At 57.4% G+C, this 13,549-nt stretch overlaps 1 protein-coding gene, 1 long non-coding RNA gene and 1 pseudogene across 5 annotated transcripts in view; 2 read left to right on the top strand and 1 right to left on the bottom strand.

Moving 5' to 3' along the window:
* Window positions 1-450: 450 nt before the first annotated feature.
* Window positions 451-2,276, top strand: LOC109389287 (peptidyl-prolyl cis-trans isomerase A pseudogene; annotated as a pseudogene).
* A 1,339-nt stretch (window positions 2,277-3,615) lies between these two features.
* On the bottom strand, window positions 3,616-7,381 carry LOC109389319 (uncharacterized). Its single transcript, XR_002125378.1, has 4 exons — window positions 6,901-7,381; window positions 5,346-6,169; window positions 3,828-3,903; window positions 3,616-3,653 (listed from the first exon to the last, which is right to left on the bottom strand). It is a non-coding gene; the product is annotated as an uncharacterized LOC109389319 (long non-coding RNA).
* Window positions 7,382-7,523: 142 nt separating this feature from the next.
* MRGPRF (MAS related GPR family member F) overlaps window positions 7,524-13,549 on the top strand; it is a 14,998-nt gene continuing 8,972 nt past the window's right edge. The window contains exons 1-3 of one of the 4 annotated variants that reach the window (XM_019654738.1): window positions 7,524-7,701; window positions 10,472-10,542; window positions 10,630-10,747. In XM_019654738.1, the coding sequence (XP_019510283.1) occupies window positions 10,700-10,747 (48 nt within the window). In that variant the 5' untranslated portion in view covers window positions 7,524-7,701; window positions 10,472-10,542; window positions 10,630-10,699. Of the gene's footprint in view, window positions 7,702-7,721; window positions 8,353-10,471; window positions 10,543-10,629; window positions 10,748-13,549 lie in introns of those variants that run through there. The other 3 variants (XM_019654740.1, XM_019654737.1, XM_019654739.1) reach the window with 3 other exon arrangements.

The following is a 13,549-nucleotide window of genomic DNA, read 5'->3' as shown; positions in this document are numbered from 1 at the left end:
AGCCACAGTGAGTGGCTGTCCAGAAGCCAGCGACTGATCTGCCTTGCCCGAGAAGAGCGTAATGATGGTGCCAACTTGGGCCAGTGTGGTGATGTCCTCCACACCTGGACTGAAGAACAAAATGACAGCAACTTGTCTGTTCCCCTTCTCCCAATTCCCCAGCACTGTTCCCATCCCCACAATTCCCCAATAAAAATCTTTAAAAAAATAAAAATTAAAAAAATAAATAAAATAAAACTTTATTGGGGAACAGTGTGTTTTTCCAGGACCTATCAGCTCCAAGTCAAGTCGTTGTCTTCAATCTAGTTGTGGAGGGCGCAGCTCACTAGCCCATGTGAGAATCGAACCAGCAACCTTGGTGTTAAGAGCCTGCGCTCTAACCACCTGAGCTAACCAGCTACCCTTACCTTAAATTTTTTTAAAGATGCTGGTATTTTTTAAAAGTTTAATGACTTGAGGCCTTCCAGACACTGCCGCCCGGACTTCCCTACGCTCAGCCATGGTCAACCCCATCGTGTTCTTCCACATCGCCGTGGACGGCGAGCCCTCGGGCCGCGTCTCCTTCGAGCTGTTTGCAGACAAAGTTCCAAAGAGAGCAGAAAACTTTCATGCCCTGAGCACTGCAGAAAAAGGATTTGGTTATAAGGGGTTCCTGCTTTCACAGAATTATTCCAGGATTTATGTGCCAGGGTGGTGACTTTACACGCCATAACGGCACAGGTGGCAAGTCCATCTACGGGGAGAAGTTTGATGATGAGTGTTTCATCCTGAAGCATACGGGTCCTGGCATCCTGTCCATGGCAAACGCTGGACCCAACACAAACGGTCCTCAGTTTTTCATCTGCACGGCCAAGACCAAGTGGTTGGATGGCAAGGTGAAAGACGGCATGAATATTGTGGAAGCCATGGAGAACTTTGGGTCCAGGAATGGCGAGACGAGCAAGAAGATCACCATTGCTGACTGTGAACAACTCGGATGCATTTGACTGGTTTTATCTTAACCAGACCATTCCTTCTATAGTCAGGAGAGCACCCCCGTCCCATCTGCTCAGAACACCCCATAATCTTTGTGCTCTCGCTGCAGTTCGTTGGGTTCCACATTTTCCTTGCCCCCTCCAAGTCTAGCTGGGTTGCAGAATTAAGTTTATGATTATGAAATAAAAGCTAAACAACAACAACAACAAAAAAAGTTTAATGACTTCAAATACACACACACTGTAATCAGTGTGATCCGTTCAGCTGGCAGATGGAACCAGGCCTCAGGGGAAATTCCAGCTCAAACTGCTATCCCAGGAGCTAAACAATCTTGACTTTCATCTGGAAAATTGCTGTTTCTGCCAGAAAGTTTGGGAAACGTGGCCTCCCACAACAGAAGACACCTGATCACTCAGACATGAGGACAACTCAGCAATTCTGCGCTAGTGCCAGGGAAAACTGACTAATTTGAGGTGGGTGTCAAGGCATATTTTCATTTTATTTGCACATATGCGCCCATGGCAGGCCTGGACCCCACTCCGGAAGGTGATCTCGGGTTTAGGGCAGTGCCGTCCCTGGCTTCCCTCCCTTCCTGTTCCCCCTCAGTGAGGAGTCGTTTACCCCGACTGCTGCTAGCAGCTTGGCTCTTGCCCGGCACCTGCCTAGGTTTCGCAGGTGTCGATTGTCACATGAAGGGCTGGGGTGATGGTGAGCTGAAGACAACTGGGATTTGCTTGGGCAGGGGTGGGTGTGGAGGGAAGGGAGGAGGAGTGTAGATGAGCAGAGGGGCACCAAAGCTGGTATCACGGTTGGCCATGCAGTGAAGCTGGACAGGCCAGTGGAGCTACGATGCTGGACGGTCCCCACAGGCGGGTAACCCACATGACGAAGTCTGATGTGTGAGTAGAATGCACAGTGGGACAGAGTGGAGGCCAGGCCACCAGCAAGGAGTCCGGGCAGGAGGTGCCAGAGGCCTGCACCAGGAGAGTGGCCATGGGAAGGGGGAGAAGTGGACACCGCTGGAAAATGTCTGGACATCAGGGAAGTGAGGAATTGGAACCTGAATATAGAGTTTGAAACTAGAAAGATGGGAAGCCAGCCAAGGCCCAGTGCCTGGAACACCCCATCTCTGGTTCCAGGGGGTGGCTGTGCACCAGGGCTTGCAGGGGGGCTGGAGGCCCCCCCACCCCAGCCTCATCACATGCTCCCTCACACTCCTGCCCTCCAGCCACTCTTTTTATTTTTATTTTTATTGGGGAACAGCCATGGTCATTGGCTACACGTTGCTTTCATGCTACAACGGCATAGTTGGCTCTTTCAGGGAGGGCGCAGCTCACTGTGGCCCATGCGGGGATTGAACCAGTAACCTTGGTGTTATCAGCACCACGCTCTAACCAACTGGGCTGACTGGTCACCCCCCTCCGGCCACTCTTAACACACCAAATCCTTTCTCACCTGGGGGCCTTTACACCTGCTGTTGTCTATCCTGCAATGCTTTCCCGTGGACTCAGGAACTGACTCCTTTTCCTTTCCGCAGTCAGGTCTCTCAGCTCAAGCAGCAAGTCCTTCCAGCCTGCCCTTGCTCAAGAGGCCTATCTATCGTTCTGTACGAGTTTTCTGTTGCTGCTGTAACAAATGACCACAAACTTCGTGGCTTAAAACAACACACCTTTGTTCTCTTGTAGTTCTAGAGACAAGAAGCCTAAAAGCAAGTTGTCTGCAGGGCTGGTTCCTTCTAGAGCCTCTAGAGGAGGCTCCATTTCCTTGTCATTTTCAGCTTCTGGAGCCACCAGCATCCTTGCTCTGTGGCCTCTTTTGCACATTCCTCCAGCCTCTTTCTTCAGGCTTCACATCTCCTGCCTGGTCTCCCGGTAATCTTCCCTCGTCACATCTCACTCTAACCTTGTTCATTCATTCGACCGTGTTGAATGAAACCTTACAAGTGAATGGTCTTGTGAAGACCATTGTGATTATATGGGGGCCTCCTGGATAGTCACCGTCTCAAGATGCTTAACTGCAGCACATCTGCAAAGTCCCTTTTGCCATGGAAGGTCATACAGTCTCAGGATCTGGGGGTTAGGACATCAAACTCTTTAGGAGGCCACTATTCAGCCTCTGTCACACCCTCTCCTCTCCCACCATATAATTTCCTATCACTACAACTGTTCATCTTCCGCGCTGCAATGATCCCAGGTGGAATTCTTCTGCTCATTTGTTTCTGCTTATCACCTGTCCTCCTCTCCCCTCATGTCTGGTTCCTCCACAATTCTTTTCCCAGGATCAACATTGTTGGTGTTCAGTAACTACGTGTTGAATGAAGATAAGAATGGATCAGGGCCGGCCGAGTGGCGCAATGGTTAAGGGCTGGCTTGGGACGCCAGAGGGCCCCGGTTCGGATCCCACATATGAGGGCCAGTGACACTGCCCTCTACAGCTAAGATGCTGAACAACAGCTCAACCTGGAGCTGGGCTGCTGTGAGTCGCCGGCGACAGCGTAGGCTGCAGCCCCTGCTGCAGTGGGTTGCCATGGGCTACCGTGTGTAGCCAGCAGCCAGCGTGAGCGGCCAGCAGCCGCAGTGAGCGGCCGTCCAGAAGCCGGCGACTGATCTGCCTCGCCCGGGAAGAGCGCAATGATGGTGCCAACTTGGGCCAGTGAAGCAACGTCCTCCACAACTAGACTGAAGAACAAAAAGACAGCAACTTGTCTGTTCCCCTCCCCCAATTCCAAAATAAAAATCTTTAAAATAAAGAATGGATCAATGGATGGACTGATGAATGGATGGATGATGGTAGATGATGGATGGATGGATGGACAAATGAATGAATGAACAAATGAATAGCCAGTCTCCTACATGTGGGACAGAGGAAAATGTAGGCTTCTGCAGAGGTTCCCAAGATGCACCTTCCATCACAGATGGTCCAGCCTAGCTGTAGGAGGGTGGGAAGGAGGAGAAGGGAGTTCTACTCACCCTTCCCCATCAGGAAAGCTAGCTAGACCTTGGAGAGACCTTTTTATCTCAAGGGCTAACACCAAAGGGCCTCCGGGATTGACCTGAGACCCAGACCAGGTACACATTTGCCTTGTCTCCTGGAGGATCTCAGCCACGCAGAAGAGGGGGGGGGGCCTGAGACCACGTGGCCCTAAACACCCAGCCTATCACCATAGAAAGGGACGCAGCACTGACACACGCCACAAAATGGATGAACCGTGAAAACGTTACGCTCAGTGATGGAAACGAGACGCAAAAGATCACAAAGTGTACAGAAGTAGATTGGTGGTCACCAGGGCTGGGGCATGGGGGATGGGGAGTGACTGCTAATAAGCATCGGGCTTCTTTTGAGGGGGAGACAAAAATGTCCAATAATTAGATTGTAGTGATGGTTGCACACCTCTGTGAATATATCGAAATCATTGAATTGCACACTTTAAAGAGGCAAAGTGTTTGGAATGTGAATTATATCTCAATAGACCTGCTGAGAAAAACGAAGCAGTGGCCTATCAGAGCTACAGTGGAAGGAGAGGGCGGAGCATGGAGCAGAGGTACCATCGAACCCCACCACCCTCTCCATGGCACAATTGGGGAAACCGAGCCTCAGTTTCCCTCAGTTTATCAGAGGCAGAGCCAGTGCTAGAACCCGGGGCTGCGGAGCTCTCCTCACATCTCGATGCTTCCATGTCAGGCTGAAGATGTGGACATGGACAGGTCCCAGCCCCCCGGCACGGGTCCTGAGGTTGGGGTTGGGGGTGGGGGGTGTCCAACAGATACACAGTTACTCCCTGGGCCTCAGTTTCCTCATTTCCAGCACCCTGCAGGCCTGCAGCTTTACCTGTTTCATTCATCAATGGATTCCCAGGGCCTAGAACAGGGCCTGGCACATAGTAGGTGCTCAGTAAATACGTGTTGGATGACTCCGTAAGTGGGGGATGTTATGAGGATTAAATGATTCAATTTATGCAGGCCCTGGCTCACAGGACAGTTAGTGGCAGCTGTAGCTGTCATTACCATCAATGCACCTGTCCCCTGATCAGGTGGGACAAACGGCAGCAGAGGGGTGAGAACAGGAGGATAAGAAGTGCAAGATCCCAGACCGGGGAGGGGGGGGGCAGTCAGAGCTGCCTGACTCGGGCCTCATCCACCCCTGTCCTCTCAGCACCCCGCGGCCTCATGCAGCCCCTGCCCCATTCACCTGTGCACACACCTTCCTGCCTCAGGGCCTTTTCATACCGTTTCCTCTGCTGGGATGCCTTCTCACCAGAGTCACTCCTGCCCAACTTTCCCCACAGGCTTCACTGTCACCTCTTCAGAGACGCTACCCTGATCTCCCTGGCATACCTGGCCCTGGTGCCTTCTGTTCAGGTGAGGTTTTACCTGTGTTTGGATCATCTGATTCTGGTCTGCTTCCTGGCTTGCCATCAGCTCCCTGGGGGCAGACGCCTTGTCTGTCCCATTCATCAGCCTGGAGCCCAGCAGGTGCTCTAGGAGTGTCTGCACTATGAGAGGTCTGAGCAAGGTTCTGGGGCCCGGCTGACTCAGGGGGGCACACCCGTCACCCAGGGAGCAGCTGTGGCCCACAGAAGGGCCCTGGCGGGAAACAGCCCTGCCCAGAGCCCCCAGCAGGGAAAGGTCCTGGCCTGAGGTTGCCTGGGGTGGTGTATGGGGTGGTGTATGCCTGGGGTGGTGCACCTATGAGGCCCATGGCAGGGGACAATTAAAAATCAAGTTCCTTTCTTTAGGGAGGGGCACCTGATGGCAGGGTGGTGGCTGTTCAGAGTGTGATGTAGAGTGTGAAAGTGGGCAGTGCAGGGACTGTGTCTCAGTGTCCGAGTAGGCCAGCACTGGACAGGTCACCTGGGGACTGAGCCCTGAGCCTCGTGGCTGGACAGAGGGAGTGAATCAATGATGCTGGGCCTGGGCAGAGCCCTCTGAGGTACACGAGCGCTTTTCCACCAGGATCTGATCCCTTCCTCACTGCCCCTCTGCAGTCATTGTCCCCCCCACCTGACAGGTGAGGAAACTGAGGCTCAGGACTACCGAGATGGGAAGCGGCCACGGAAGCCCCCCATGCCAGCTGGGCTGTCTCTACCGGTCCTGCGGGGAGCCCAACCTCCAGCTTGGGGACACCTGGTGGCAACAGAACAGCAGCAAACCCAGGCGAAGAGTGGCTTTCCCATTGACAAGCACCTCTCATTAGTCTGGAAAGAAACAAATTTCCATACCAAATAAGGCGGTGGACTTGAGAGCCGCTGCCCACTTCACACAATTCCTTTTAAGTGTCCAGATGCAATTACACTTGGAACTTGCCTGGCCTGGGCCTCCCCCAGCCTCCCCCCACCTCCCCCTGGCCTCCCCACATAAACAAGAGGCCCAGCTGGGCCCCAGCTGGCCCGCCCTGGGGGGGCAGGGAGGGTCACCAGCTACCTGCTGCCTGCCCAGCCTCTCAGCCCCCTCGGCGTCCTCGAGCCTGCCTCTCGTACCTCCCCCGCCCCAGGAGGTCAGCTGGGCCCTGCAGGGAACATCCCCACTCCCGTCCTCGCCTGAGGTTTGCACTTGGGCAGGGACACTGGGTTCCTGGGCAGTGGGGGGTGGGAAGGTGGGGGCGGGGGCAGGAGGCCAGGTGCAGGGGAAGCTCTATTTCCACTTGCCACGGAGGCACCCTCCCACCCACCCACCCACATACACACAAACTGGGCACCATTTGCTCCTGCAGGGAAAGCGCTGGTGGGAATTCCCTCGGGCTCCCTGGGCCGTGAGAAAGTTGGCCCAGGGCAGGGGGGGGCTTTCCCGCGGGGCTCCCTGGGAAGCCACTCCTCAGCGCCCAGTCCTCAGGCTACCCCTCGGGGTACTGCAACCCCCAGGCTTTGGCTCGGTGCCCCAGGACCTCGCGGGCGCTCGTGGGGGAAGCGGGGAGTCGAGGTTGACTCACCCTCCCGCCTAGCGCGCACACACCAGGCAGCACAGCCGCCAACTCCCTGCTCGGCCCAGGCAAGCGGTGATTTTCCACTTGCAGCATCTGCTTGCCATTAGAGCTGGGAGAAGGGAATTCCTGGTTCCATAGGTCAGCAGGGGGCCCTGGGCAGATTGGGGGGGGAGGAGGGAGTGGGGTGCCACCTGGGTGGCCTCACCGACCTGCTGCCAAGTCTACCTCTCAAAAGTGCCTGCAGCACCCCCTCCACAGAGCCCTCACCCTGCTGCCTCCTAGCTTCCCTGCGTCAGCCCCTCAGTACATTTGAACAACCGGGTGGGGACCCGCCCCTCCTGGGCCTGCACGCCCCCGAAAGGCCCAGCTGGAGCTGACCGGAGGCGCCAGGCAAGTGGACAGCAGGGCGCTCCCTCTCCTGGGCAGCCCTGTGGAGCCGCAGGACGCTCCGGAGATGAACAGCTGGACACTGGCAAGAGTGCAAGGGGCCAACGTGACGTCACCAGGCAGAGAGATGAGCTCCCAGTGGGGCTCTGGGGGGGCTCCTGAGTGGGCATTCCTTCCCGAAGCCCTCATCCCCGCTCAGCCCCTCCTCCTCCTCCCCCTCCTCCCGCCGGGCCTGGAATTGGGTTTGGGGCGGGTTCTGCTTCCAAAGCCATCTTCTCCGGCGGCAGGCGAGGGCTCTCCTCCACTCTGAGCGCGCATTTTCTGGAGGCTCGGGCCCTGCTCTGCGCGGGACTGCTTCCTCGTGGGTCACGGCCAGAGGCAGGCGTCGCCGAGGAGCCCTCCACAAAGGGGCAGCTGCAGGTAGCTCCGTGGGGCCCAGGGCCCCGGGGGGCTGGGGGAGGGGGCTGTCTAGGAATCGGGGCTGCAGGGGGAAGGCCAGGCAGAGAAGGAGAATGAGGTGGGCGCCTTCAGGGCAGGCAGCGCCCAGAAACCACACAGCCCCAAGCAGTAGCCCTGACACCCCGGGGAGGGCGTTCGCCTCTCAAGGGCCTCCTGCAGCCTCTGAGGCTCGGGAGTCCCAGGGACATTGGGGATCTTTGAGAGTCCCCCTCCTGTGTGGCAGGCCCTGGCGTTCTGGCAGTTCCTGACCCCCAAGCCGTCCTCCACTTCCAGCTCCTGCTCTGTCTCCTGTGGGTGGGGGCGTCCCCTTTGTCCCTCCACCACCCTCACCAGCAGCTGTCCAGGCCGGGAAGGGTGGGGAGGGAACACCCAGCAGGCAGCATCCCAAGCGTGGTGAGATGGCGCCCACTGCTCTCACGCACTAGGGGCACGCCCCTCTTTCCATCGGGTGCTGAGCTCCTGCAGCTGTGGGGCCGGCCCTGGGGTGAACACCAGGGAGGGATCGGCCTGGACAGCCACAGGAGGCTGGGCAGCTGCATCCCCGCTTCCTGCAGACCCGAAGCTCCTGATGTGGTATTGGCGTTGGATGGAGGCCTGGAGATCTTCTGGAAGGTCTTGCTTCCCCCCCCCCCCCATAAACCTCTTCAATCCAAATTGTGAGCAGGGGGATTGAGGGCCTGGAGTGAGAAAACACAGGTCCTCTGTGTCTGGGGGGAGTGACAGCCAGTGCTCTCAAGCCCAGCCCAGGTGGCAGCCTGGAGACAAAGCAAGGGGCTGGGAAGGTGGATTGGAGAACTGGGGTCTGATGGTTCCCACCTGGGCCTCCTGGAGGCCAGCCTCACCTAGTGGCCTTGAGGTCCCGGGCATAGGTTTGGGGCTGGGGTGGGGTGGGGGGGTTTGAAAGGAGATGAGGAGCTTCCTGAGGCCCATGGAGGCAGACAGGTGGCCACAAGTGGCCAGGAACCTCGGGCTTGTGTTTTGAGGGGAGGGTCAGGAGTGAGCTGAGCTGGCAGCTTTTTTCTTTTCTCTCTTTCTTTTTTCTTTCTTTTTTCCTGTCTGCTAGCTCTGTCATAGACCAGATCCTGACCTGAGGAGCACAGCACTCTCACATGCACTCACACACATCCCATGCACATGTCACACACATGTATTTTTATGGCCCATCTGGGGTCCATTTGGCTTCTAGATCTCTCTGCATGAGTGCAATAGCATCAGATTGCCAGTGGCAGGGCAGAACGAGGGCTCAGAGACACACAAGGGGCACCCACCCACCAAATCAATCAGCAAAGATGAGCTCAGGGCCCCAACTGCCTGCCCAGCCCAAGCCTGGCATCATGGGGAGGTCGCAGCCAGCTGCCCTGGGGGGCACCTGTGTAGTTGGATATCTAACCTGCCTAGGTGAAAGGGCGGGGCTCTGGATAGTCAGAACATCCCTGGGGGCCACAGACCTCAGGGGAGGTACATGTCTGCAAGGGCCACCAAGAAGAATAGGCACAGTGAAGGGGGTGTACCTGGAGCCAGGAGGGATGGGGGTGAGACAGATAGGTTTGGGGTTGCAGGCACAAGGAGAGCTTGGGCAAGCCCCAGCGCGGGGAGAAGCATGCCTGTCCGTGGCAATGGGGACAGTGGCCCTACGACAGTCAAGACTTGCGGGGGCGGGAAGAGGCTAAAGACACACTTCCTTAGCAACCGCTCTCTGCAAACCCGCCCTGCACGCGCATCACCAGAACTCGCTCACTTATTCTCGCGCACAAGGGCTCTCCCCCCACCTCTGCGAGTAACTGCGCTGGGGCACCTGTGCAGCTCCCACTCTGTCGCGGGCAGCTGTCCAGGGTGGAGCCTTCCAACTCCGCGGGGCCTCGGGACAGCACTGGCGTCAGGGGACCCGGAGAACCAAGGGTTAAAGAGGGATGGGCAACCCGGGCGGACAGCCACCCTCCCCAGCCAATAATGGGCGCGCCTGCCGAGGCCCCGCCCCGGACTGGGGTGTGGGTGCGCGTGGCGGCTGCAGCCCCAGGGAGGAAGGAATTCCGGGGGAGTGGAGTGGAGCAGGCTGCCCAGCGCTCCCTCCAGGCTGAGGAGAGGTCTAGCAGCCTGCAGCCTGGGCTCTGCCCCTGCAAAGCTCTTCTCTGCTCACAGCCTCAGCTTCACCACCTGCGCAGTGGGATAGGTGCTTGCCTGCAGGGGCAGAGCTCGGGTTGGGGGACAGGAGTAAGTTCCAGGGGACACTGGGGCAGTAGGACCAATGAACTCTGCCCGGCCAGGGTGGAACAGTCTTTGGCAGGGACGCCCACTCCAAGGACTGTCATCCCCTCCAGGCCTCCCCACCTGCTGTCCAAACGGGTTGATGAGTGTGGGCGGGCTGGCACTCATTGACACAGGGACTGATGGTGGTGACAATGGTGCCGATGATGACTGAGCTGTCCTGCCGTCCTGCCTTCAAGGCACCTGTAGGGGAAAGACCAGACACCATAGCATGTTACAAACACAAGGTCAGGCAAAGGCCGCCTCCACCAGGAAACCTCCCCGCCTTCAGGGCTTGATTGCTGGGAACCCCTGTCCCACCATGGGCTAAACACAGAGGTACCCAAGGAAATATGGGGGGGCTCCAGAAATCTTGTAGACCAAGGGAGAAGGAGAGGGGCTTCTTCCTCAGCAAGGTCTCACTAGCAAGTCAGGAGGGGGTGAGTGAGCTGCCCAGGCAGGAGGTAACCTTCTCTGGACTCAGCAGGACAGTCGCTGTGCCTCCCAGGCGGCCCTGCCTTGAGGGAGCCAGGTGACTGCTTGTCAGCTTCCTCTAAGGTGAGCGCCCAAGGGGCCTGGGCACAGGAGTCTGAGTGGGGCTGGAGGACATTGCTGACCTCATGCGGCCCTTTCTGCCTTTGGCAGGTGGGGTGTGCTGGTCGGCAGGTGAGCTGTGAACCGAGCTGTGAGGAACCTGGACTCGCCTGGCCTGGAGATGGCTGGAAACTGCTCCTGGGAGGCCCATCCCACCAACAGGAATAAGGCAAGGCCGCACAGGCATGGCAGGGGTATGGCCCCAGGTCTGCAGCATGGGTGCGGTGGGAGGGGCACACCCAGCCAGCATCTCCCCCTGCCACACACGCTGTACTGCCCAGGCCCCATCCTCTAGCTCAGGACCCACGGGTGGGCAGCAGGGACCCCCTGGCACTGGTTACCAGGTCCCTCAGATCCGGTGTCCTCATCAGTGATGCAACCACAGGGGACTGGGCACCCTCCAATCCCTTCCCCTGCTGACCTTGGGACATCTGTTATTAACCAAGAGTCCTCCTTTTATCTCTTCCCTGTGGAGATGGGGTGGTCAGCTACTTCCCACGGCCTGGCCCTGCCAGGAAGCCCTGAGAGGCTGGCTCCAAGGTGGCCCTAATGTCACGTGCTCCACAGAGCACTGCCAGCTCTGGGCCGCCCTGCCAGTGTCGCTCAAGGAGGGTCCGTTAGTTACAGTTTACCTCCCATCTTTAAGCACCAGCGAAGGCTGAGATTCTGACAGCCCATCAGGCTGACCTGCTCCTTCTGCCCCCCACCCCCACCGTCATCCCCCACCCCCTATTTCTCAGAGGCCCTTGAACACTCTGGAATTCCCTCTGAATTCGGGCAAAACGCTGTCAAGTTGGAAGGACCTTGGTGCTTGCTTAGGGCACCCTCTTTCACATTTGAGGAAACGGAGGCTCCCACCAGCATAGTAGCTTGGCTGGGGCGAGCCCAGAGGTCGGGGCAGAGCCAGGACTCCCGCCTGGAGCCCTGAATCCCAGCCCCTGGCATTTCCCTCCTCCAGTAGTGACCACTGTGGAGTGGCAGCAAAGGGGAGCAGAGATGGGGCTGCCTAGGGAGAGTCTCAAAATATCCTGGCAACAAGACTGAGCCAGGGAGGGGCCAGGCTCCGGAGCAGGCCTTTTACAAGGCGGCATGTGTCTGGGGTGGCAGCTCCACACCCAGTGACTCACCCAGCCCTCCCGCCCTGACTCCGAGGACAAGATTGCAGGCTTTTTCCAGCCTGGAGAGGCACTGGGTGACCCGATCTGCGTGATGCAGCTCCGGCAGCCCGGTCCCCTCCCGGCGCTGGAGCTGGCTCTCCACAGGCTTGTTTAGGTCCCTGGTCTGATGGGTCACAGGGTCTGGTTCCGCAGGTGAGAGGAGGCTACTCTGTGGCCTGGAGTGGTCAAGCCACCAGCAGGAAAGGCTAAGAGCGAGCGAAGGGGCTTGGGGGTTGACAGGCAGACAGAGACATTGAGCCAATAAATGCACTTAGAGGATGATAGGTGGTGACTAGGACCCCCATAAAGTGCTTGCCCTGACCTCACAGGGTCTCCTCAAAGTTTGTCCAACACCCTCCAATCCCTGTGTACGGGTCCCCCTTGACCCGACCCAGAAGTCCTCTTCCTTTCTGACAGGGTGTCGGACCCATAGAGCACTCTGGCTTGCCAGAGCCGAGGGCCACCTGGGAGGTGGCAGAGCTGTCCTGCTTCAGGAACCCTCCCGCTGTTTTTGTTCTGGAGAGTCTGAGCTGGGGACTGGTGCCTTAGATGGGGGGAGCAGGGAGACAGGAGGGGGTGGGGGACAAGGCCAAGGCCAGGCCCAGGCTGTGTAGGAAAGAGCTGGGATGGATTAATGTCTGCCAGGGTGAGGGAAGGGGAGTGGCAGTGCTCTGGGCAGCCAGGCTCTGCACTTGGAGTGAGAGGTCAAAATCCACAGCCTGAGAACTGAATCCAGCTTGTAGATGTGTTATGTTTGGCCCGCACAGTGTTTTTTAAATGTGAACATTTAAAGATCAGGATAGTCAGTCGCATTACAATCTAGAGTTCTGGCTTGTCTGGGGACGGGGACGGGTGGTCAGGGCTGGAGCAGAGCAGCTGCCTGCTTGCTCAGAACAGGTGCTCTCTGGCTCGCCACCGCCCCCTTCGCCCCCACCACCAGTTTCCCTGCCCCTGCCCACCTGCAAGCACTGATATGCCAGCCCAGACCCTGCAGGCAAGACTGATACTCAGCTGAATGCACGCGTGCTGTCAGACCAATTGTTAAAATACTGAAGTGCTTCCCCACAGCTTGATAAATAGCAGCTGCCTGAGCTCCTCCCCCTCCCTAGGGGCTCCCCCCCCCCTCCAGACCAGATCCAGTTGCCAGGAGATCCACAAACCCAGAGGCATTGCCCTGGCCCAGCAGGGGGTGCCTCTGATACCCTAGGTGTCTCCCCACTATGAGCCAGGTCCACATTTTCTTTTTTTGTGACTTACAAATGATTTTATTTTTTAAATACATATTTTCACATTCTAGTGTGAAAAATTGCAGTGTACAGAAAGCTTGGAGGAATAAGATGATGCACGTGCACACACCCTTCAGCGACACCTTTCATTGTTAACCTTCCTCCACGTGCACTTTTTCTCCATCTGTGTATCCCTTTTTTTTTTTTTAAGATTTTATTGGGGAATTGGGGGAGGGGAACAGATGAGTTGCTGTCCTTTTTGTTCTTCATTCTAGTTGTGGAGGACGTCACTTCACTGGCCCATGTTGGTATTATCATGGCGCTCTTCCCAGATGAGGCAGATCGGTCGCCACCCTCTGGATGGCCACTCACAGTGGCTGTTGGCAGCTCACACCGGCTGCCAGCCACTCACGCTGACTGCTGGCCACACACGGTAGCTTATGGCAGCCCACTGCAGCAGGGGCTGCAGCCTATGCCATCGCCGGTGACTCACGGCAGCTCAGCTCCAGGTCGAGCTGTTGTTCACCATCTTAGCTGTAGAGGGCAGTGTCACTGGCCCTCATGTGGGATCCGAACCGGGGCCCTGCT

The sequence above is a fragment of the Hipposideros armiger genome, unplaced genomic scaffold (genome assembly GCF_001890085.2).
Source record: "Hipposideros armiger isolate ML-2016 unplaced genomic scaffold, ASM189008v1 scaffold_228, whole genome shotgun sequence".
Taxonomy (NCBI): Eukaryota; Metazoa; Chordata; class Mammalia; order Chiroptera; family Hipposideridae; genus Hipposideros; species Hipposideros armiger.
This window is presented reverse-complemented; position numbering and strand designations above follow the sequence as displayed.